General features: G+C 36.8%; 1 protein-coding gene across 1 annotated transcript in view; it reads left to right on the top strand.

The window, feature by feature from the left end:
* cntnap2a (contactin associated protein 2a) overlaps nucleotides 1-23610 on the top strand; it is a 431066-nt gene that overhangs the window by 270037 nt on the left and 137419 nt on the right. The window contains exons 11-13 of the mRNA XM_065258074.1: nucleotides 7201-7307; nucleotides 8182-8301; nucleotides 9984-10184. Of these exons, the coding sequence (XP_065114146.1) occupies nucleotides 7201-7307; nucleotides 8182-8301; nucleotides 9984-10184 (428 nt within the window). The remainder of the gene's footprint in view (nucleotides 1-7200; nucleotides 7308-8181; nucleotides 8302-9983; nucleotides 10185-23610) is intronic.

Here is a 23610-nt window from a genome sequence, read left to right as displayed (position 1 = left end):
TCTGGGCGCTGCAGACAGGTGCCACCTGTTGGTGCCGGTGTGCGTATACTCATAGAAAACAATGCGTGTCCGGTGTGTGCCCCCCCTAACTGTCACTTCTTACATGGTACCTTGGCTTTTCAATCTTTTCACTCTTCAATTAGCAAAATTTGCTTATGCATTGTTAGATGCTTTGGCTAAGCACCTCACAATGCATTCCAGATTACACGTTACACATACATTTCATTACTATGTGAAGTCCGTGTGATTGAACCCATGACCAGTTAAGCTACGGGAATTCCTAATTATTACAATTAAATTTTATGTGACATCTGCTGCCGAAATATTTAATAAATGCTCATAAACACATGTAAAAAAGTTTATTGTAGTGACAAATGACTTATAGACGGTTTCAGTAGTAACAACATAAACAAACGGCTTTCTTCGAACAAGCGTAACTTTCGTAAACTTCGCAAAGAATCAATAACAATAGAATCCTTTTCTGATAACAAGCTAAATAAACAAGAAGTAGATTGCCTTAGTTCAAATCATAGCTAAAGCATAAAAAACTAAACTGAGCTAACGTTCTGTTTAAAATGTGTACTATACAACGTATACAATGTTAACAACAAATCACATGTCTCCTCTCGTCTTTATGAAACCAAAACTTTTGTTATTTTCGACGAGGTTTTTCTTCCAGAATTCAGTTTAGCCACCAGGGACGTTTCTCAATGGCAAGAATGCCAAGTTCGGACTTGTGTCCTTCGTAGTTTGGACCTGCAATTTCGGACTCAGAAGAACGAACTTCTGAGGACGGGAGGACGCAAGTCCGGTTATTTTGCAATTGGAACACCAATGTATTTGAGGTCGTCATTCAGTCTAACCAGTCACGGAAAGTAGGGATATATTATGTGCAGCCCGGGATATTCTTATTTTAATGTATTTTACAATTAACTAAATATATAAAAGCAAAAATCCTACTTGTTTTTGTTGTGAAATTTTAACTCTTTCACCGCCAGCATTTTTCATGATTTTCACAAAAGTTTAATGCCTTGCAGAAAATGCTCCTTTTTAAAATATATAAACATACAATATATGAAATAAAAGAACAGACCCTCTGCTTTCAAACAAAAAAATACGTTTCATTCTACCTTCTTGTGTTCTGTTTTTATTACCTGAAATTTTGAGCAAAAAGCTGAAATAATTCCATTTTTGTGAAGGACTTTTGATAAAGATCAGATGCAGAGCGATCTTTAAAACATACACGGACATACAGCTGTTTGCCCTAAGGCAATACTTCCGGTTTTTATAAGTTGCTGAAGACCTGGTGGATAATAGCGGTATTGCAGATTGACGAGATATCTCGTCAATGGCGGGAAAAGAGTTAATATAGGTGCTATCTTTACTATCTGACCACAAATTTGAAGTTTATTAATCTATATTCTCGACTAAATAGCTTTTAAAACTACATTTTATGGCACAAAAAGAGTAATATTTCGAATATTGTGAAGGTTTTAAGCTTCATTGCCGTTGACACGAAATGCATGGGAAACTTGGCTGTCATAACTCCACACAAGCCGCCCTTCTGATGCATCCTCGATAAAATGCGCGGATCAAGTGAAATTGGCTTAATGTGACCTTTGAATTTAAACAGTACTTGGGCCTCGACTGATGACATTAAACAAGAACACATGTACAGACAACAACGCATATTGAGAAACGGCCCGGAAGTAAAGTTCCACCCTGACGCTTAACCGCTAAAACGCACATGTGTCCAATAAAATCATCTATATTGTACAGCTAGAGGGTATGGAGGATAGTTTCAATAAAATATATGGTTGATTTATTGTTATGAATCATGATGATTTTGTATATTAATACATAATTTAGCTGATGGGGAAAGCTTTCATTTTGTTAAAAATTCAGAGTATTTCCACACAGATGTGAGGGCGAATGTGTTCATCCATTGTGCAAACAGTAATTTGCCTCCAAATGGCAGAAAATGAAGGGTCAGTTTTGCTTGTACTTCATCACGACTAATCAGATTATCTATAGTAATTTAATATCCACCTGACCCTTCAGATAGTTCAATTGAGTCATCTGTTCATTGAATTAAAAGCCGTATTGCACATCTAGGGGTGCACTGGATGTTGCTAAAAAAAAAAAAATTGGTACAGTATCATTCTATGTACCGTAGATGAAGAGGATTTAAGGATTTATCATATAGATACAGTATTCATATCATTTGTTGTATAATTTGTATATCAGCAAGCAGAATTGTTTCACTGGTACATTGGCATTTACATGGATGCCCTTTAAGTTATTTAATAAGAACAGCTATGTTCGGTTTATGGTCATTTGCTCTTTTATACATTTATATTTGTAGCCTATTTATGTCACCACTGACTTTCCACTAAGATAAAGTCCCACACAATGCCATTGTTTACATTCCATTAGATTCCTTACAGCTCAGTTAGAATCAGCTTCACTTTAATTGTGTGTAAAGATTCATTCTGCGCTAATGTGTCTCATTAGACTTATAGTCTGGGGCTGAGTACGTTCTCATCCTGATTTAAACACGAGCCCAATTCATTTTGCATGTCACCGATGACTTTCAGCTGTTCAAATTTACATCCCTCTGCCTGACAGTTGTTTCTCGGATGACAGTTTCTGTCTCCGCCGCTTTATCATTGTGTTTATTTATGCCATTGAGATGATGCTTTACTGTACCGTGATACAGTTAGTTCTGGGTCCCCAGAGGAAAATCTTTTCCTTTATTAGGTCAGGCCAGATACAGACGTCCTCCGCCTCCCTTCGCTCAGAACGAAGCTCGCTGTAATAACAGAGCAGGCAGGAGACTGTTGAACGCTCTCTCTGTGTGTTTTTTCCCTCAGTCTAATGATGCTTCGCTGGCAAAGTTCCACAGTTCTGGCGCGGCGAGGAGCAAACTCATTACTAGGGATCGGAGGGGGGGCTACTCGCTCGCCACACCATTGATTTTATGTTGGCTTTCATCAGGCGATTGATGTGCTATCAATCTTCTTTACCGAACGCGTCCCTGTGTTTGACGTGTAAAAGAATATTCCACGTCCTCCCACCGGCAGACGCTAAAGAGCACGACCTTGCTCTTAGTTACTGCTCGAGTTCCTTCTCCTGGGTTTTTCTCACCCCCACAGTATTTCACAGACATCTATTGCACTCGCATCAAACTATTTCACGCATAAGTTGTTCTGACGAAGTTCTAGGGGCCTTTTTACAACGTGACTCATCCTAAATAGCCATGCAGGGGTTTGACGTAATGTCATGTCGCGGGGGGTGAGACGGGGGCGAAGAGAGGAGCTCATCTCAGAAAAGAAGCAGATTGATGTCGCACCCCGACGAGTCTAATCTGACGGAGGCATTTAGAGCTACGTGTTTGTGCCGCTCATAATGGCCGCATTAGAAAACTGTCACTTTCTGTTACGATAATGCAGCTAGGGGTGTTAACACCCAGAGTTGGAAAAAAACAATGCTTCCTGCATTTAATAAGACATTTCCTAAACGTAAATGCGAACGTTCAAACGTTTAATTTTGCACTGTGTATCTAATTGCGATGGTAATCGCCAAGTGACCACACTCATGAAAATGATCGTTTGGGCTCAATGCACTGCAATCTCCGGCCTCCTTGATTATGAACTCTGCAATCTTGAACAGCATGTAAGAGGCGAGCTTTACCAAGATGCAATACATGGTTTAATGAATGTTGACAGCTAGTTTTAATTAACAGTGAAGACAAGTATATGCTTTGGCAGACAGTGACATTGTAGGCAACTCTAAACTTTGTACTGCTAAACTTTTTTGAGTGCTGTAGAGAGGGCCTTTGTACTTCATCCCTGTGCGCTAGAGTATATAACAGGGCTATAAAGACACTAAAGAGCTTTACTTGCCCGCACAAAGTCCAGACCTGAACCCCATTTAACACCTTTGGGAAAGAATTGGAACAGCAAGTCCCAGTCACCTCACATCAGAACTGTAAAAAATGAGGCAACCTGATGCAGTAAGATTTTTAGGTTGCCATTTTTTTACGTGTTGCCAACTTATAATTGTTCATTCATGCTGATAAATTTGAAAATGTGCATCATATGTGCATCCGATGAAATCGTATATATAGTAGAGGTCTTCACTGGTCCACTTAGATCCGAAAACCCGAAGTCCGACCCGAGACCTGATCGGGTTCGGGTCTAAAAGTTTAATGTGTACCTCGGACATGGGTCGGGTATATTATTAGCGCCATCGGGGTCTCGGGTAATTTAAAATAAATGTGTTTTTGCCGAACGGACCGAAGACCTTTTCCAACCACTCCTCTGTTTGCCAAGAGCTCTTGCAACATTTTGTGGCAGGCAGTAGGTTAAATTTCATTGAGACAGAAATGTCAGTCAATTTTAATTGTACATATTAGCGGTTACATTGGTGTCGGCGTCAGATAACAAAGTAAACATTTGGGTCCAGTCGGGTTAAAAAAATTGCCACTGGTTCGGGCTGTACTCGGGTCTAATTTTCTCGGGTTTGTCTCGGGTCGGGTCTTTCTTAAAAAAATTATGCAAGTCGGGTTCGGATATAAACTAAGTGATTCGGGTCATTTCGAGTTGGGTACATTTCTTTGTACACAAGAAGACCTCTACTATATAGGCATTAGCCCCGCCCATTCTGATTGGCTAAAATGCCATTTTTCATTCAAATGACTGCAAGTTAACCAATCAGACAGTGGTTGGCAAAACAGAAGTTTTCCTTATATTGTCAACTTCTGATGCAATGTGAAATGAATTCTATTGAAAGTGATCCCTTGTTTAACTCTTTCCCCGCCTTTGACGAGTTATCTCGTCAATTAAATGAGAGCATTTGCATAAAAAAATTTTCCTGATGAATTTTTATGTTAATCTGCAATACCACGATTATCCACTAGATGCACTTACCCAATTAATAAAAAAAACTAAAGCCAAACGTTATTTACTAATTTTAAACTCTGTGTATGTTTTGATAATCGTTTTGAATCTGATCTTTAACAAAATTTCTTCACAAAAATGCAAATATTTCAGCTTTTTGCTAAAGAAAATATAAAAAAATAAAATAACCATATTTAATAATTTACAAGCAGAGAAAAAATATAGATAGTATTGAAAGTTTTTTTTTTCAGTTTTGTTGGTTTGTTTGTTTGTTTGAAAGCAGAGGGTCTGTTCTTTCATTTGATATATTTGTATGTTTATATATACTTTTAGAAGACAATTGTCCTGGAAGGCATTTTGTGAAACTTTTGTGAAAATCACAAAAAATGCTGGCGGCCAACTTTTCAAAAAATGGGTGTCGGGGAATAAGTTCATGTAACATTGTTTGTCCAGTCATCAAATAGTCTTTGTTAGAAACACATTTAGGCTAATCTTATTTATTATATGCAAAAAAGAATGATCCTATTCAAAAGTCTTTGTTCAAGTTTCCTTTTGTTGGCAGAACATGTTAAAGCTGGCCTTTAATTTTCCTTTAAAAGCAAATCTCAGCACATGCACATGGTGTTCATGTTTTCACAAACTTTTAGCAAAATAGCGTATGTCTTATCTCACGGTGGCATGCTGCTGTTGACTCTGAGTGAAGTTTTATCATTGAACTGTGTCATCAGTGCCTGCATAGATTTCCAGGGACTGTTTTATAGTGGGACTTTGATTAATGAACAGCATAAACTGTCTCATGGTACGTATCTCCTCCAAGCACAGATGGCCAATAAGGTAACCCAATTAATCTAGGCATGTCATCCTATTGGAAAACTACAGTCTGACAGCACTACCCCCAAAAAAGTACAACAATAGCACTGCAGCAGAACTTGTCAGACTTAGGGTTCATTGGTAGCGGCTTTGTCACAGTTTCTCCTATGAGTACCCGGCCTAATGAGTATTAGCTCCAAGGGGATTGTTCCCTAATTTCATTTTATACCGCATTTCACCATGTTAATGAATTTGACATGCAGTTGGCAATACTGTATAAGGAGCGCAGGAAATTGACAGCTTACATCTTGCTTGGAACATTCATTGCATCACCAGATTTGAGTTTCTGTCCTTGGCCAATTGAAAGCACCTTTGAAGAAAAGACTGTTTTTTAATTAAGTTAAGGAGAAAGTCAGTGAAGCCATTAATTGTTTTAACTTTGGAGTTTTAATTAGGATTTCATCTTAGACTAAGATGAAAGATCTCGGCAAATATGAGTGGATTAAAAATCTCTGTTTGCATGTGTGTACTATGTTTTTGCATTGTGGGAATACATTTTTTGTGGGGGGGGGGGGGGGGTTGTCCACGTGTTCAAGGAAAATAAAGTCGATTTCATATTTATTTATGCATTGGCAGACTCTTTTATCCATAGCAACTTACAGTGGATTCAAAGTATACATTTTTTGTGTGTGTTTTTTGGAGATCGAACCAAGAATCACTATGCTGCTAACTTAATTCTCTAATGAGCTACAGTAACACCTATTAAATTGATATTAAATAGATAAATTATCTTATGACAACTAGCCAGATTATCTTAAAAAGGTACAGGGTTTTGTAGAATGGTTGTAGGGTTTCTTGAACAATGAAAAGTCTGTGATATGTAATAGACATTTTATTACTTTTTGTGACACTGTTAACAAATTAAGTTAAACAATTTCAACTTGTTTTTATTAGTTATGTCAATTTATCATGAGTCAAAACTTAAAATAGTACTTTAAATTGACTTGAATAACCAATTTGTTTTAACTTTAGGCTGCATTTTTTGCAGTGTACAGTTTTATATGATCAGCGTACTAATTTGTTGTATATTTATTATTAAATCCCTTAATATTTATATCAACATATAAACAGAATATTAAATCCCTAAACATACTGTAAGCATTATATTATGTGCAATATTTGTTATTTTTATGTTCTTTGTTCATTTTGTTGCTGTTACTTTTCCCAAATCCAGTTATTTAATCCAGCTGTAGCAAATAGAGATGGATACTTTTTTACATTTGTTAACATACACTGAATTATCATAAATTGTGATTTTGATGTAAATGACTTATTGTCAATCCAACACATCCTCACAGTTTTGTGCTGACAATGTGTTTCAATGAGAGCTCATATCCAATGTGTTATAAAAATTTATTTTATATATATACTGTATGTGTTATAAAGATTGTAATTTAACTCTGCTCTTATATAATTCATCATTTTTTAGATGTATGCCAAACCACTGTGAGCATTCAGGACGATGCAGTCAGACCTGGGACGGCTTCACATGCACCTGTGATGGGACGGGGTATACTGGAGCCACCTGTCATACATGTAAGTCTGTGTGATGTTATGACATTAGGTTAAATTAACCAAGAAAATGTTTATATTGACCCAACCAATCATTGTGTGTTGAAACAACCCAGCATACAGGAAGAGTAAAGTACCCATTTGGGTAATTTTTGACCCAACACTGGGTTGAAAATAACCCAGCATTTTATTTCATAATGTTTCTTTGGCTAAATCAAAGCTTTTGGATCTCACTGTACATGTTCTGTCTATAAAAGTGTGGCATGTGTTATAAGAAACCCGAAGGCAAAAGGCAATTTATATTGTAATGAAGAGTTTATCTGTTTATCCGACAATCATTGCCCCGCAGTCAGTATAACTTATTTAGATCTCCACAGGTTTCTGTCTCCTGTTATCTGTTTGTTTGTTTATACATATCGATTCATAGAAAGGGGCTTTTGTATTCCCTGTAAAGTCTTTTTGGAATCACTTCTGAGAGCTGTGATGGAAGTGCAGAGAGAAACTTTTTGTGACCCCTGAAGTTAAAGAATACAAGAGAGTAGAAAGATACAGCGGGTCTGGTTACACATACATCAATATGCAATAGAAGTACAAACAATAGAAGATTCTCAGGCTAAAACAAACTATATTTATTTTGAGCTCCATGTATTTGTATTTTAAATGCAGAAAGTGCAGGTTCAGTCACTCAGCTTTTATTACATTAAGAGGTTTATATTATGCTTTTCATCTAAATATCAAGGTTATATTTTCCCACAATGTCCTTTTCATTATGTACTATTGCATGTAGCAGATAACCCGTCGATAACGTTCGAACCCAGAGGGGCATACATACTGATAAAAATGTGTATCTTGTATTGCACTGTAAGTCATTATAAATGTTTTCTTTATTTTTTTATAGCTGTTTATGAGCAGTCATGCGAGGCCTACAAGCACTTGGGCAGATCATCAGATGCCTACTGGATTGACCCAGATGGAAGCGGACCTTTAGGTCCCTTCAAAGTCATCTGCAACATGACGGGTAAAGTGTGAATTTCTTTTTTTCTTTTTTGTGGTGTACCCCTGCACTATCAGAAAGTGCTTTAAGAGAACGGTCCCATGCACCACGCATTAATAAAACAAGGCCTTTACTCTGGATTACATGCTTTAGACAACCTTCAATTCCCAAAACGCACCATGGCTTCCACAGAACCAATTACTTAAACATCTCGAACCATTTGTTCCCAAGATAATCAAGCAACAACCAATCAAAGCTCTTTGGAAGCAAAAATATATATTTCATGACAGCCACTCTATTTATTGCTGACATGGTTGAGAGCTAAAATCCATCTGAAAGGGAAGTGTCTGTCAAAATAAAGAAATGCTTGTTTGACAGCATTGGGTACATTTTGTGATTAAGGTGGGAAGAGAGGATTATGGTTGGAGGATGCAGAGGATTTTGATTACTGAATATAAAACTGAATTAAGTATAGCAATGAAAAGATCTTTACATATACACAGTTTAAAATAAAAGTGCTACGTGATGCCATAGAACAGGGGTTCTCAAAGTTTACATTCAAAGGTCCAAATCTGAATTCTCATCATTTTCATAGGTCCGGAAAAACTTTATGTAAATAATTTCTTTATATAACAAATCAAAACAAATAGTTTGGAAAAAACATAAGTGTATTTTGCATTTAAAGTTAAAAATTTTTTTAAAACAAAACACAGGAAATATGCCAAAAGTAACCGGTGCAAAATACAGAGCAACCTAATTAGAGAAATGGCACAGTTTGTTCTCCATCAGATGCATAAACCATGGCAAAAAAAGTGGGGTTGGTATGCAAAGACACTGACCAAAATTAGGGGTGCACCTATAAATTGGCTGATGATGCTTGCTATGCTTCTCAATGAATTACGGTGAAATGCCGCTACATCCAAAAGCCAGGAGGCGCTAATATGCGCTGCAGACGAAGAACCAGACACACGCAGCTTCAGGAAATGTCTTAAGGATATATTTATATTGCTGTTCTTCAAACCTTTTCAGGTATTTTCATGATAATAAAGAATATGTATAAAGATTATGTTTGACGAGTGTTGCTTTTTCAAATGCATGTTTTAAACGACTCAAACCAACAGTGATTTCAGATTGATAAGGACTTACTGATCAAAAGCCGTAGTACATGAAGTAGCTGTGCATAATATCTGGGTGTGATGGCTACAGCGTCACACAGGAAATTTTTTAATAACTCGTTTTATTTTCGGACCAGGAATACTCTTAAATCTGAAAAGAAAAAAAACTAAACAAATGGTTTACAAGTTTAATCTGCATTTGTAAAGTAGCAAATGCACACATTTAATCAATCACATAGAAATTAATGCACTTGTAATATGAAGTGGACGCGGGTCCGGATCAAGTTCCCGTCGGGTCCGGATCCGGACCAGAGTCCGGATTTTGAGAACCCCTGCCATAGAAGAACCATATTTGGCTAAATGGTTCCATAAGAGCCTCAGAGGAACCTTTCTGTTTCAATAAAGGTCCTTATTGGTAAAAATGGTTCTTTAGATTATGAAAATGATTATTTTAAGAACCTTCGACTGATTGCTTCTTTGGGGAACCAAAAATGGTTCTTATTTTTACAATTTTTTGTACCAACAGTATCTGTGAACTACTTACCATAATAAGTCATTTCAACTTTTTAAATGACGGTATCTGTGTTCCAGAGGACAAAGTGTGGACAACTGTGGTGAATAACCTGCCGGCACAGACACCAGTTACAGGCTCAAGTCGGGACAGAAGGACTGTACTGCAGCTCAACTACAGTGCCTCTATGGAGCAGGTCACCGCTATAACCAACAGTGCCGAACACTGCGAACAGCACATAGCTTATGCATGCCGAATGTCACGACTGCTCAACACACCAGGTATGAAGAGATGGCTGTAAGTTCTTGCTTTGCAAAGTTTGGATGCTAGTATTTTACGGGTGTTAAAAGGTTATCTGAAACTGAAAGTTTCAAAATAATGTAATTTTATCCAGTAGTTGCACTAGTTCCCACCAGAACAATTGAAGGTCAAGTGTCTTGGTTACGGGGTAAACTGATTGTGGAATACCCTTCCAGTCTTTGACACACTCCCACTTTGCTCCGTGTGTAAATCCTGCTTTTCTTTTTGGCTCATCGCCCAGCTCTGAAAGAATGCGTCCAGAACAGACTTTAAACCACTATATAATGACTCAGTTTAAGGCTCTGCGTACTGTATGTGTGTGCCAACAGCTGTGCTTCAAAAGTAATTATTGCTAAATGTAGGCGAATGTTGAAAATGCTGAAGTGTTGCGAATCTGGTTAAATAACCCTTCTTAGAGACTGAGTATAACTACTGTTACAAAATGTTTCTCTTGGATAAGAGGGTAGGCGTTGGTTTCACTTGTTGATAGTTTATTGTATGCTGTAAATTTTAATTAACAATCTACGAAACTGCCAAACTGTTTTTGGAAACTATAACCTTTAGGAAGTTTTTTTCTATGGAGTAAAAGCACAAAATTAGTAGAATAACAACAGCATGCATTTTCATTCATATACATTAGCCAGATTACTTTTTAATCTCTTCTTTTATCAAAGTCTACAACCGTGGTCATTTACCTCGCACTTCAATGCTCTTTGCCACTATCCCCTGGCAATCCAGCGACCCAGTTTCTGATTACAGTCAGCAATAACAATGTCATTGGGTGCTGATGTTAATCTATTAATGAGCATGCAGCACAGTGCAAGCGGTTGTGCATGTTCACATTCCTAATCTGACTTTGCAAATCGCATCTATTCTTATTGTGAAGTCTTCCTACTGGGGCTCTTATGATCTTCCCTTTTAACTCTGTCTTTTTTTGCTTACTTTACATAGTTCTTATATCATCTGTGTTTAATAAGGCCTGAGTAAAATCCTTCTCTGTCTGTAAGGGTGTCAGTTTAAGGGACACTCCAATTTTTTTGAAAATATGCTCATTTTCCAGCTCCCATAGAACTAAACATTTGATTTTTACCGTTTTGGAATCCATTCAGCCGATCTCCAGGTCTGGCGCTACCACTTTTAGCATAGCTTAGCATAATCCATTGAATCTGATTAGACCATTAGCATTGCGCTAAAAAATAACCAAAAAGAGTTTGATATTTTTCCTTTTTATAACTTGACTCTTCTGTAGATACATTGTGTACTAAGATCAACAGAAAATTCTGGCGTAATAATCAAGGACTTTGCTGCCATACCATGGCTGCAGCAGGCGCAATGATATTACACACTGCCAAAAAATAGTCCCCTGCTATTCAAAGTTACCAAGGGGACTACTTTCATGTGCTGCGTAATATCATTGCGCCTGCTGCAGCCATGGTACGACAGCAAAGTCCTCATCCATAATGGGTAAATATTGGACAGAACACACCGCTGGGTTAAAAATGACCCAATGCTGGATTGTTTTAACCCGACTATTGGGTTATTATACCGCATAGTTGCAAAACATCAACCCAACATTGTCATTTTAACCCAGCATGTGTTCTGTCCAATATTTACCCATATTGGTTTAAAAATAAACAATAATTTTTGGAGTATATATCTAAGAAATTCCTTTATATGGAAAAAGATTTATCTTGGATGAATGTTTTTTTTTTTTTACTTTCCTTTAAGTATGGTAATTATTCATAAGTCACATGCATGAGCTGTGGATAGTGAATGGTAGCTGATGATATGCAGCGGTCCATTAGGTTGTCTCTCCACAGCTCTGTCCTCTGTTCTTCATTAATCCTCGGTGAAGGACAATCAGAGCAGATGTCATAGTTATGTGCTGTGTTGTCAAACAAGAGCGTTAGCTTGCAGAATGGACGCTGTCTTCTGATGTGTCTGTGGTCTCCCTTGTGTGTGTTCATGCGTGACAGAATTATTTTTAGTTTTGAATGATTTAACGGTTTATTTGAGGTTTTGAGGTTTTTATTGGCCGGACACTCTTTCACTGTAAGTGTTCGGTAATCGCAGTTAAATAGAAAAGTGTTTGGCCAGTCACTGTATTCGGCCTAGATTGACAGAGCATATGGTCAGTAGAAAACTATTGGTTATTCGTATCTTTGCTTTTAACATGCTTGTCAGTTGTTGTTAGGGTAAATAATAAATATTTAGAAAATGTCTAATGCAAGTATAAGATAAACCCCCACCTTGGCAAATAACTTTATTAGGAACTGCATAATGCCTAAGTGAAATAAAATACAAATGTAAAAAGTTTAATCTGACCCTCACTGATGTAAGTGATGTGCACAATTCACATGGTAAAGAATAAAATATTTGCAGTTTAATGGGATAGTTCACCCAGAAATACATACACTCACCTAAAGGATTATTAGGAACACCATACTAAACTTTGTTTGACCCCCTTTCACCTTCAGAACTGCCTTAATTCTACGTGGCATTGATTCAACAAGGTGCTGAAAGCATACTTTAGAAATGTTGGCCCATATTGATAGGATAGTATCTTGCAGTTGATTGAGATTTGTGGGATGCACATACAGGCCACGAAACTCCCATTCCACCACATCCCAAAGATGCTCTATTGGGTTGAGATCTGGTGACTGTGGGGGCCATTTTACTACAGTGAACTCATTGTCATGTTCAAGAAACCAATTTAAAATGATTTGAGCTTTGTGACATGGTGCATTATCCTGCTGGAAGTAGCCATCAGAGGATGGGTACATGGTGGTCATAAAGGGATGGACATGGTCAGAAACAATGCTCAGGTAGGCCGTGTCATTTAAAAGTGTGCCAAGACTTTTTTCCAGTCTTAAACTGTCCAATTTTCGGTGCAAATTGTAGCCTTTTTTTTCCCTATTTGTAGTGGAGATGAGTGGTACTCGGTGGGGTCTTCTGCTGTTGTAGCCCATCCGCCTCAAGGTTGTGTGTGTTGTGGCTTCACAAATGCTTTGCTGCATACCTCGGTTGTAACGAGTGGTTATTTCAGTCAAAGTTGCTTTTCTATCAGTTTGAGTCAGTCGACCCATTCTCCTCTGACCTCTTTCATCAACAAGGCATTTTCGCCCACAGGACTGCCGCATACTGGATGTTTTTCCCTTTTCACCCCATTCTTTGTAAACCCTAGAAATGGTTGTGCATGAAAACCCAGTAACTGAGCAGATTGTAAAATACTCAGACCGGCCTCTCTTGCTCCAACAACTATGCCACGCTCAGAATTGCTTAAATCACCTTTCTTTCCCATTCTGACATTCAGTTTGGAGTTCAGGAGATTGTCTTGACCAGGACCACACCCCTAAATGCATTGAAGCAACTGCCATATGATTGGTTGATCAGATAATTGCATAAATGAGAAATTGAACAGGTGTTCCTAATAATCCTTTAGGTGAGTGTATCTGCAGTGCAAAACGCTGTGGGTTTGATTCTCAGGGAACACACAAAGCCTACTGATAAAAAATGTGCAGCTTCAATGCACTGTAAGTCATTTTGGCTAGTGTCTGCAAAATGCATAAACTGGTGCTGTCAGTTACAGACATTCTGCATAACACATCCTTTTAAGCATCACAGAAAAATAAAGTTATATTGGTTTAAAAAAAAACTTTGGACGAGGAAAAATAATGAGACTTTGTCTTTATTTTAAGTAAACTATCCCTTAAATTATTTGTTTAGAAGGTTTATACTCAGCAAACAAATAAAGTCCAAGTACACTTAATTTCAACTTTCTTGAAGTGTTAAAATAACTTAAGCTAATTTATAGCTAAGTTGAAAGCAGTCTCATACCAAGAGAAAAACTACTTCTTAAAATATGCTTCCTAAATTGACTGTCAGGTTTCATTAAATTATGAGGAGGGCTGGCATTCTGCAATCAAATGAAGCGTTAAATCAGAAATGCATCCAGGGTGCATTAAGTTTGGTAATTGGGAAGTTAAACTATAATTGTTGTAATTCCTTGATGCCTTCAGCCCTCACATGGATGAGCCATCAGGTTGTTATATTCCAGTCCCTCGTGTCTCTTATCGTCTCCGCCGTTCCCCAGCGCCTTTTGACCTCCATTAGATGGGCGCGGAGGACAGAGTTGAGAGATTCCTGCTGTACATGTCCATTTGTCATCTCGTCCCATTATACCACAATCAGCAGTGGCGTTTTGTTTACTCCGCGTCTCCTTCGGAGGCACCAGGGGTCCATTTGTATTTAAATTGTCCTCCTTACAGCTAAATTAACAAGTTTCCACTATGATTAGACCTCTGCTGTCATACAAAGGAAATTATATTTGATAGTGATGAATTGAGAAAAGTGTTTTCATTTTTGGCCGGTCAATATAAACAGACAGCGCGCTGTCAGCAGGAAACTGGGGCTGATTATGTAAACAGGCCAGACATTGAGTCGTGGCGGTCTGTGTATGTGTGTGTGTTAGTGTGAATATCCACACCATTAAATACATTTCTTATCTGAAAGATGACTGATGAATTTCAAACTCAGGTATTATTCATCTAACCTAATCTTTTAAAACACATCATAAACATCTGGTACGGCTTCGTGCCTGTGGTGTGACAGTACTGCACTTTTTAAATGGGTGGTTCAATGGTATTTCATGCATTCTGACTTAGTAACACAATTTAAAGGTGCAGTGTGTAATTTTTATGAGGGTCTCTTGACAGAAATGAAAATAATATACAAAACTATGATATCAGTGGTGTATAAAGACCTTTCATAATGAACCGTTATGTTTTTATTACTTTAGAATGAGACTTTTTTATCTACATACACAGAGGGCCCCCTAACATGGAAGGTGCCATTTTGTGCCGCCATGTTTTTGCAGAAGCCCTTAACGGACAAACTTTTTTACTAAGTTGTCTCCGACGATAACATGTTTGTCCGGTGGCGGCTACCGTAGCTTCTCTGGGGGTTTTAAAAGCGAGGGAGAGCAGTAAACTGAGCCATTGGTTGCAATTTGCAACCTCACCAGATGCCGCTAAAATTTACACACTGCACCTTTAAGAGTTGTTTCCTCATGCTAAACATAGGTAAAGTGTCATAAAAGCAGTTGGACGTGTTACAGAGTACTTCTTTGCCGAATGCACTTTGGCAGGGTTCGTACAATCGGATTCGGGAGTTTCTATACGCATCACTTATTTTTATGGGCACTTCCCCGGAAAACCCCGCCCACCCATCAATCAGCGGGAGACGCTAGAACTTACAAACATCACTTCACGCGACAGCTTTCTTTATTATCAAGTCTCAACAATGGCATGAATCAAAAAGTGTGTTTTTGTATGTAAGTAGAAGACAGCCAGCATTATGGAAACAATGGATATAGTTTGTTTATCTGGGGTAGCAGTGGAGTTTTGCGCGTGTGTTTGTTTAACGCTGGATTTCTCCTGAGTTGCATGCGATAAGTAAGACTTTTGTGTTATTTTGGAAAAAGGTGAGTTAATGCATACAGTACTATATAAACGACACGAACATGTAGTGAATAATAAGTTAAACAGTGTTGTATAGTGTTGCATGACTCGTACTCACTCCTCCCACGGTAGTAACTCCTCCTTCTTAATTTTTTCATACGTTATCGGAAAGAATCGTTAAAGCTTATCTGCCTTTTATTTATCTGATTAAACTGAAGACTCTTCTGAGATATAAAGGATGTAAAACTACTCTATAGGTACTTCAGATTAACATCAGAAATGCAGAAACAGCTTGTGTTATGGGAGCTTTAAATAAATAGGTTCATCCTGGTAAATAGTGTTAGTGTGAAGACATTATTCTAACAGGCAACCCATAGGCCAGTTAGGGAACATAAGCGGGTATCATTTAGAGATAAAATGGGCACACTGAGGTATTTGTAGATTATGTATTTGTTTATCCTGATCTTCTGTTGGCTGCTTTGGTGAGCAATAATGAAGATGAGGATCCATAAATGCACAGTCTAAGGCAAATAAATAAGTAATTTCGATCCAAAAATGCACCATTTGCCATTATTGACTTACCTATTCTTTTCAAGCTCATGTGGTGTTGTTTATTTTGTTGAGCAAAGGGAGAATTTTAAATTCGAACATTTCCATATAACAACTGTTCATAGTGACCAGCATCCAAAACCACCAATAGTGTACTGTATATGTTTTTCATATTACTCTTCTAAAGTGGTGCAGTGGCTTTGTGTTGTTAACAAAGCAAATTATTTTCTGATATACTGTACTTTAAATGCTGCTTTTGTTGTCCATTTTTGTCTTTTTTTGTGGTTTGAAAAAAAATTTGGATTCAAAATAACGTAATGGCTAAAATACGCATTTGTCTCATTAATATTTATTCATTAGAAATCTTGGTATTAAGTGTGTAGGTAGTGTCCTTCGAGTTTCGATGATCCTGATATTCTGTATACATTTTTCAATTCATTTTTATTTCTACAGTGGTTTTATTTACTTTTCATTGTCGAAAAGTAGCTATCCAGAAAATACATTTTAGAGATAACAGTAGAGAAAACCATAGATATGTATAAAGGCTAGATGTCTCGCCCGGGCTGCTGGCCAATTGAGTGGAACATCCGTATTTGGCGGCTATCTTACCACAGGCAACTCGCTCACTCGTAGCATTGAGTTTTAATGGTGCAGGTACTTTTAAATGACCATAACGTGCTTAATTTTCTACGTGGATTTTCAAACGTGTTGGTTTGTTATAAACATCAAAGATGTACCTATGACACTGCATACTTATACAAAAAAAATTCATGAAACCTGTTTAAGCATCCAGAATTATAGCCACGTTGATAAAGTTTGTAAGAAACCAAACCGTTTGAAAATTGGTAGAAAATTGAGCAAGTTATGGTCATTTAAAAGTACCCGTACCATTAAAACTCAATGCTACGAGTGAGCGAGCTGCCTGTGGTAAGATGGCCGCCAGTAACACATCTAGCCTTTATACATATCTATGGAGAAAAAACTGTATAGAAATATGGGAAAAGAAATGATAAACACAGGAAGGTTAAAACATACATATTCATTGAACATAAACTCAGTAGATCCTAGGCTGTTGTATTCTTGTCTTTTTGACTGTAGATCTCTTTTAGGACATAAAGATTTTATAGCCGTATGTAATGTTGGAAACCACAATGGCCAACCCTCAGTATGATTTACAAGATAGTCTTTGGAGCGAAGGCTGGGAGGATGGGTTGACTGAAGACTTCTACACTCATCTATTTCTGTATTTTTTCCAAAGAAAAATCGCACTTGCAATTGTTTTCTCTTTAACTCTACCACTAACCGCTGGTGTAAAGCAAAAGCAGTCACATCTAAATTTACAGCTTAGTCAACTTTTCTCACATCTCAGAATAATGAAGCTCAAAGTCTGATTGGATCAAAGTGACATAATGTTTTCAGGATATAAGCAGTTTGAGCAGTTAATAATATTAACTGTAATAAAGATGCATCAGTGCTCAGCAATAAGGATTATTTTCCCGGCACACAAACTTAAACATAGCATTATACAAAAATATTTATGTCTTGTTTAAAATGGATTCTTTGCAAAAATCAGACAGGTTTATATTTTGAGCTGCATTATGTAATGGCTGTAAAATGTACATTAATATTGTAATGCCATTATGGTAATAAAAATGTTTTGCATACAGTAGAAGACACTTCAACCCACTCTAAGAGACTCACTTACTTACTTAAACTTTATTGTCCTTAAAAGCAATTCTTTGTGTGACTGTTCTTCAATTATAATGTAGAAAAACAACTGAAAATCATTTCCCAGTAAATTTCATCATTGCAAAATTTTACCCCATATAATTTTATACCCCACTATATAATTTTTTTCCTGCTGCAGTAGAGGCACTTATTTAGTAAAAGCATTTGTGGGTCGTATTTATGAGGGGATGGACCAACAACCTTAAATAGTGGGTATGAGGATAGGTTGCATTCTAACCAATGTTTTTATGTTTGAATAGATACCTTGGTTGAATATTTTAGTATCCTTAATATCCTTACTTAACTCTAAGTTAAAACAGCTTTTAGTGACTAGAATAATGTTAACTGGCCTTGAAAATGATTTGAGTGCTATGATAGAAAATGATAGTAAACTATAACACTGCATAATTCATTAATAACTGCTTTATGTTGCTATCAGAATGAATGGCTTCTGTTATTAGTGAATTAATCATGTTTATTTTGCTGTTAACCTTTGGTTTGTGTGCTTGTCTGCATAAGGGTAATACTTTAACCCTCAATATTGTGCTCTTATGTGCGTGTTGGTCTTTGTATGGAGTATATAAAGATAAATTATTTCGGATAAATGTCCCATCTGAATAATAGGAGCATGCCTATGCCGCACAATTTAAAGAAAAATAAACCCACATTAAAATGCAGATGCTCCTTAGTGGTCCTAAAATTATTATTAGGCCCACTCTTAAACTGAACTTGTCGCCGTTTGGTTTACGTCTACATGAACCCAACCATTCGTTCTTTGACCGCCAGACTATTCATACTGAGACAAAATGCAGAGAATGAGCTAAAATGCATAATGAGATGCAATATAAGGGGTTGAGTCAAAAACTTAGTCAAAGTGAGAAGAGATGTGCACAGCTCTAAAAAACTACAGTGATGCAAAATGTTTCTCTTGGTCAGAAATGGTTTAGCTGTGTGTATAATTATAGTTTGAACCGCGGGTGAAATTATAATGGTATGAACTTGGATATTTCTAAATGTCAGAGGAAATATTATGTATAAACACTCTCATAAGAGTCTCGCAATGAACGCTTATTTTTTCTGAATTATGTTTCTTATCGTTTATTTCTGTGGAATCACCCACAATAGCTTTTTAAAGTGTTTGGACACAAAAAATGTCTGAATATAACTTTTCAAACAAAACATGAAACAAAAAAAGGTGGTCCCAAGCTGTTTCTGGGGCAGTGCCCTTTAAAAAGGTCCTAACATGTACCATTTAGGTACAGATATGTATAAATTTGTTACCATTATGAAGGTTTGGGGTACTGATATGAACTCTTTGGTACCAATATGTATTTCTGAGGTACTAATCTAAACTCTTTAGGTGCAAATGCATACTTTTTGAAGGGGTACCGCCCCAGTGCTAGGGACCTTTTTTGACTGTGTAGTACACTTTACTAAACTTTACAGGAACTGACAGTTGCTTTAATAAAGTATTTGCCTATTTAATGTATTGATAGCTATTCATTCAATGGTGGTCTACTGTACAGTAAGTGTTCAAATTTTGGAGCCACTATATGTATTGGTCTTTAAAATAATGTCTGTGAGAATGTAAGTTATTTCTATGGGATAAAAAGCTCCATCACTATTACACACATGCTTTTCCTTGTTCTTAACAATTCCGGGGAAGTTGTGAATCTTCACAAGCTGTGAAATTTTGCTATCGCCATTTACATGACACCAATAATCTGATATTTGCACTTGGAATGACAGAAAGACTCTGATTAAACTTCATTTCCCAAAACAGACCCATGTATTTTCTTTCAGGTCACATTGTTCGGGTGCAACCTTCAGCAAATGTTAACTAGATCTGAGCTGTTTGTTTTGTTGTGCAGCGAACCTAAGTAGAGAGGAGTCAATAGTACATGTTCTATTGGATGCACCTTTTCATTGGTACTATGCAAATACATTTAGCATTTCTAAAATGCCCTTTTCCCACATGGGACACAATGATAGTTGCTGAAGTTTAATTAGGGAAGGGATCCTCAGGGGCGTGGCAAATTCACCTTTTCTGTCAGTTGTGTGAAGGAAAGTCTCTGGTGTTGTTTGCTGCTAAGTATGACAGAACTTTAGATCCAACAAATAATAAAATCAAATTCCTCTTAAATGAAATGAGGTTTTCAAATCTCACGTCTAATTTTTGAAATCCACATTTTTTTGGAGCCTTTGCAGAGGGAAATTAATTGTTTTTTTAATGCTTTGGAGATAATGAATTGCCAGTAATGTTAAATAAACATCGTCTAACCCAGGGGTTTTCAAACTTTTTGTGTGTGAGGACTATTTGTAATCAAGAATTTTCGCGGACCACCTCATAATACTTATTATAAAATATGTCTACACAAAGTCCTGAATTAATCTGCACATCTAAATAGTCTTACTAGCACTAAAACTATAACTGGTCATCACAGTACAACAGGTTTCTTAACCTTATATCATAATTATTTATATACATATTCTTAGTGTTGGGAAAGTTCACTTTCTACATGAACTAGTTCAGTTCCAGCCCAGTCTCACGAAATTTCGTTATATAGTCACGTATTTTTTTTATTCTTTTTTCGTGCTATTATCACGAAATTTCGTGTTTTTTCGTGATCGTATAACGAATTCCTGTTTTCGTGTGATTATCACGTATTGGTTACTCAACTGTTTTGTCCTATTTTCTTACCATTGTCGCTTCGGTTTAGGGTTAGATTTACATAAAATGACATCCCTAACCAAACCCAACTCTAACCCCAACGCCAGGGGACATATAAAAAAATAAATCAGAAAAAATAGTATAAACCAATATATAAAGTGACATTCTAATGCAAGCACCAAATCTAACCCTAAACCGAAGCGACAATGGTTTGAAAATAGGAAAAAACAGTTGAGTAACCAATACGTGATAATCACACGAAAACAGGAATTCGTTATACGATCACGAAAAAACACGAAATTTCGTGATAATAGCACGAAAAAAGAATCAAAAAAATACGTGACTATATCACGAAACTTTGTGAGACTGGGTAGTTCAGTTCATAGTTCATATCCAAAAATGAACTAATTTATAGTTATTTTTTCCCACATTATTTTTTTTAAATGATTGCCATTATAGCCCATATAGAACCACAGACAGCAATTATTTGATCAGTTTTAACACTGAAGCTAAATGCAGATTTCATCTTCATGTCCAACTTTAAATCCTTATCCAACCAGGGTTTACATTAGCATTGACTGTCTTTTAATTTTTGTATTTGCTTACACATACCTTGAAAGGCTAGCTGTGTGGGGGTTGACCCCGGGCGAGAAGCGCTGCGAGGCATTGCGTGTATGACAACTCGGTTAAACTGAGAGAGCGTGCCGTTCACAGGCACCAGAATGAATGAGTTCACAGTAACGTTTATTAGGCAGCAGTACACGTTCGCCCAAAATATGAACGAGTTTGTATATTAAAATATACATATTCTTATTTTGCCTTTTCACGGACCACAGTTTGGGAATGGCCGGTCTAACCTGTACAGTATATAAACTTAAAATAAACCATGGGTGCCGGAACCATTATATGTGGGTGGGACAAGACTCACCTACTTTTTTAAGACTTTTCCAATGATATTGGACCCACTCACTTTTTGTCTAATTTAGCTTATATGTCTCTTTACTTGTCAGAGCGCCATAAGGCGAATCCCTTTCACCAGAGGAATGCCTTAATAAAGTTTTAGCTACAGCCTTAACTTCCACGCTGCTGCTTCCTCAAATCCATTCCGCTTGGCTCATCCATATAAATTACTCCATTTTGCTACTTTCGCCAATTGTACTCCCGTGACACAACAAGAAAAGAAAAGCTTTTAGGCTAAAAAAGCAATTGTTTAATTAAAGGCACCACAATACAAAAAACAAGGCATCTACTCCAGTAAATGCTTTGAACCCACCCACATATATATTTTTTGGCTTAAAATAAACATAAACTTACCCCATAGGTGGGGTTTCTTTTTAACAGTCAGGGGGTTAGTTGTAACACTTGCTAAAAATTAAGTTTGCAGGCAAATATTTCAATACTATTTTGTCTATATACTTGAAGTGGATATTGTTTATCTGTCTATAATAGACAGGTATCCACACTGTATTCATTCAACCAGCCCTTTTCTAACATTTTTTTATATGTGACCCAGTCTGTAATAATCATGCTACAGTTTCAAAATCAAATTTTGAGATAATGAGCATCAAAGTCTGATTTTAGACATTCATTTCATAATGATTTTAATCTTTGATGTGAGTTTATTTAATCAATATTAAAGATATGAACAAAAATAAATTTGACACACGATTTTTGATAAGACAGGCACATTTATTTTGTTGGCAGCCAGCAATCATTTGTGTGGCCTATTTAAATAAAACAACGGCAAGAATTACGCGTTAACAGTTTTCATATCGTAAGTGCTGAGGGGTTAGTTGTAACACAGCGTTACAATGAACCCCGCTGAGTCAAAATATTTTCAAGCCCACCAAGAAAGTTGCTAAGAGCTGCAGATATATTTCAAAACGATGCTATGTTTTAGTCAACAAGACACTGATTAATATGACATAGCATTGGATTTGGTATCTTACACACCCAACTTAGAAACCGAAAAAACATATGATGAAAAATTTTCTCGTTCATCAATAACTCTCTGGAAAAACATTATACATTTCCAATAATTTGCGGGAGATCGTCTTTTGGCAGCGTGAAAAAATACCGGAAAAATAAAACGCTCAACCTTGTGCAACAATGTAAACAGTCCGTGTTACACCTAACCCTGTGTTCGTTTTATATATAATTATTATAAATACTAAATAATTAGCTCATGAAAGAAATTCCCATGTTCAAAAGGAGTAGGAAGAAGTTCATAAACAAACTTTTCTAATCCCACCCCCTTTCTCTCCTTTTATCAGTTAGATAAATACCAAACAATTCAACACAATTCTTCTTTACATACACGTACACCTCATATCTACCTACAGCTCATATACACAAACATACACAGGCCGCAGGATAGGATGGATAGATAGACAGACAGACAGACAGACAGATTGACAGACAGACAGACAGACGGACGGATGGACGGGAAGACAGACAGACAGTTAGATTCTATTCTTTGAAACTCTTAAAGACTCCTTTGAACTCATTTGTTCTTAGTGTATTCTCAGTGCTGTCTAGAAAAAACAATTGAGATGAACACTATCATATTTGTTATTTTTCTTCGCTTTACAATTTAACCACTGGGAATATTTTCAAGACATATTTTCTATGTTTTGTCAGCAGAAATCCTAGATACCTGATGTATGAAATGAAACTGGGGACTGATCTGCTATCCCTGAACTACAATCCTGTCAAATTAAATATGCCGTCTCCTCTTACTAAAGTCCATGGGTGTATTCTGTGTGATGTTAAACTATGCAAGGTATCTCCACATTTCCTTCTGTTAAGTTGATACGAGCTGCATTGATGTTACAATTAAGGACATGATGTTTGAAGTCTCATTTGCATGCTTGCTGTACAGTATCAGATTTAAGATATATCACTCTCTGATATGAGCATATTAGATGCCTGAAGGGTTCTGTGGCTCCTTATATGGAGATCTGCATGTCTTACTGTGAGTTAATGATCAGGCAACAAACT

This window comes from Paramisgurnus dabryanus, chromosome 22 (genome assembly GCF_030506205.2).
Source record: "Paramisgurnus dabryanus chromosome 22, PD_genome_1.1, whole genome shotgun sequence".
Taxonomy (NCBI): Eukaryota; Metazoa; Chordata; class Actinopteri; order Cypriniformes; family Cobitidae; genus Paramisgurnus; species Paramisgurnus dabryanus.
This window is presented reverse-complemented; position numbering and strand designations above follow the sequence as displayed.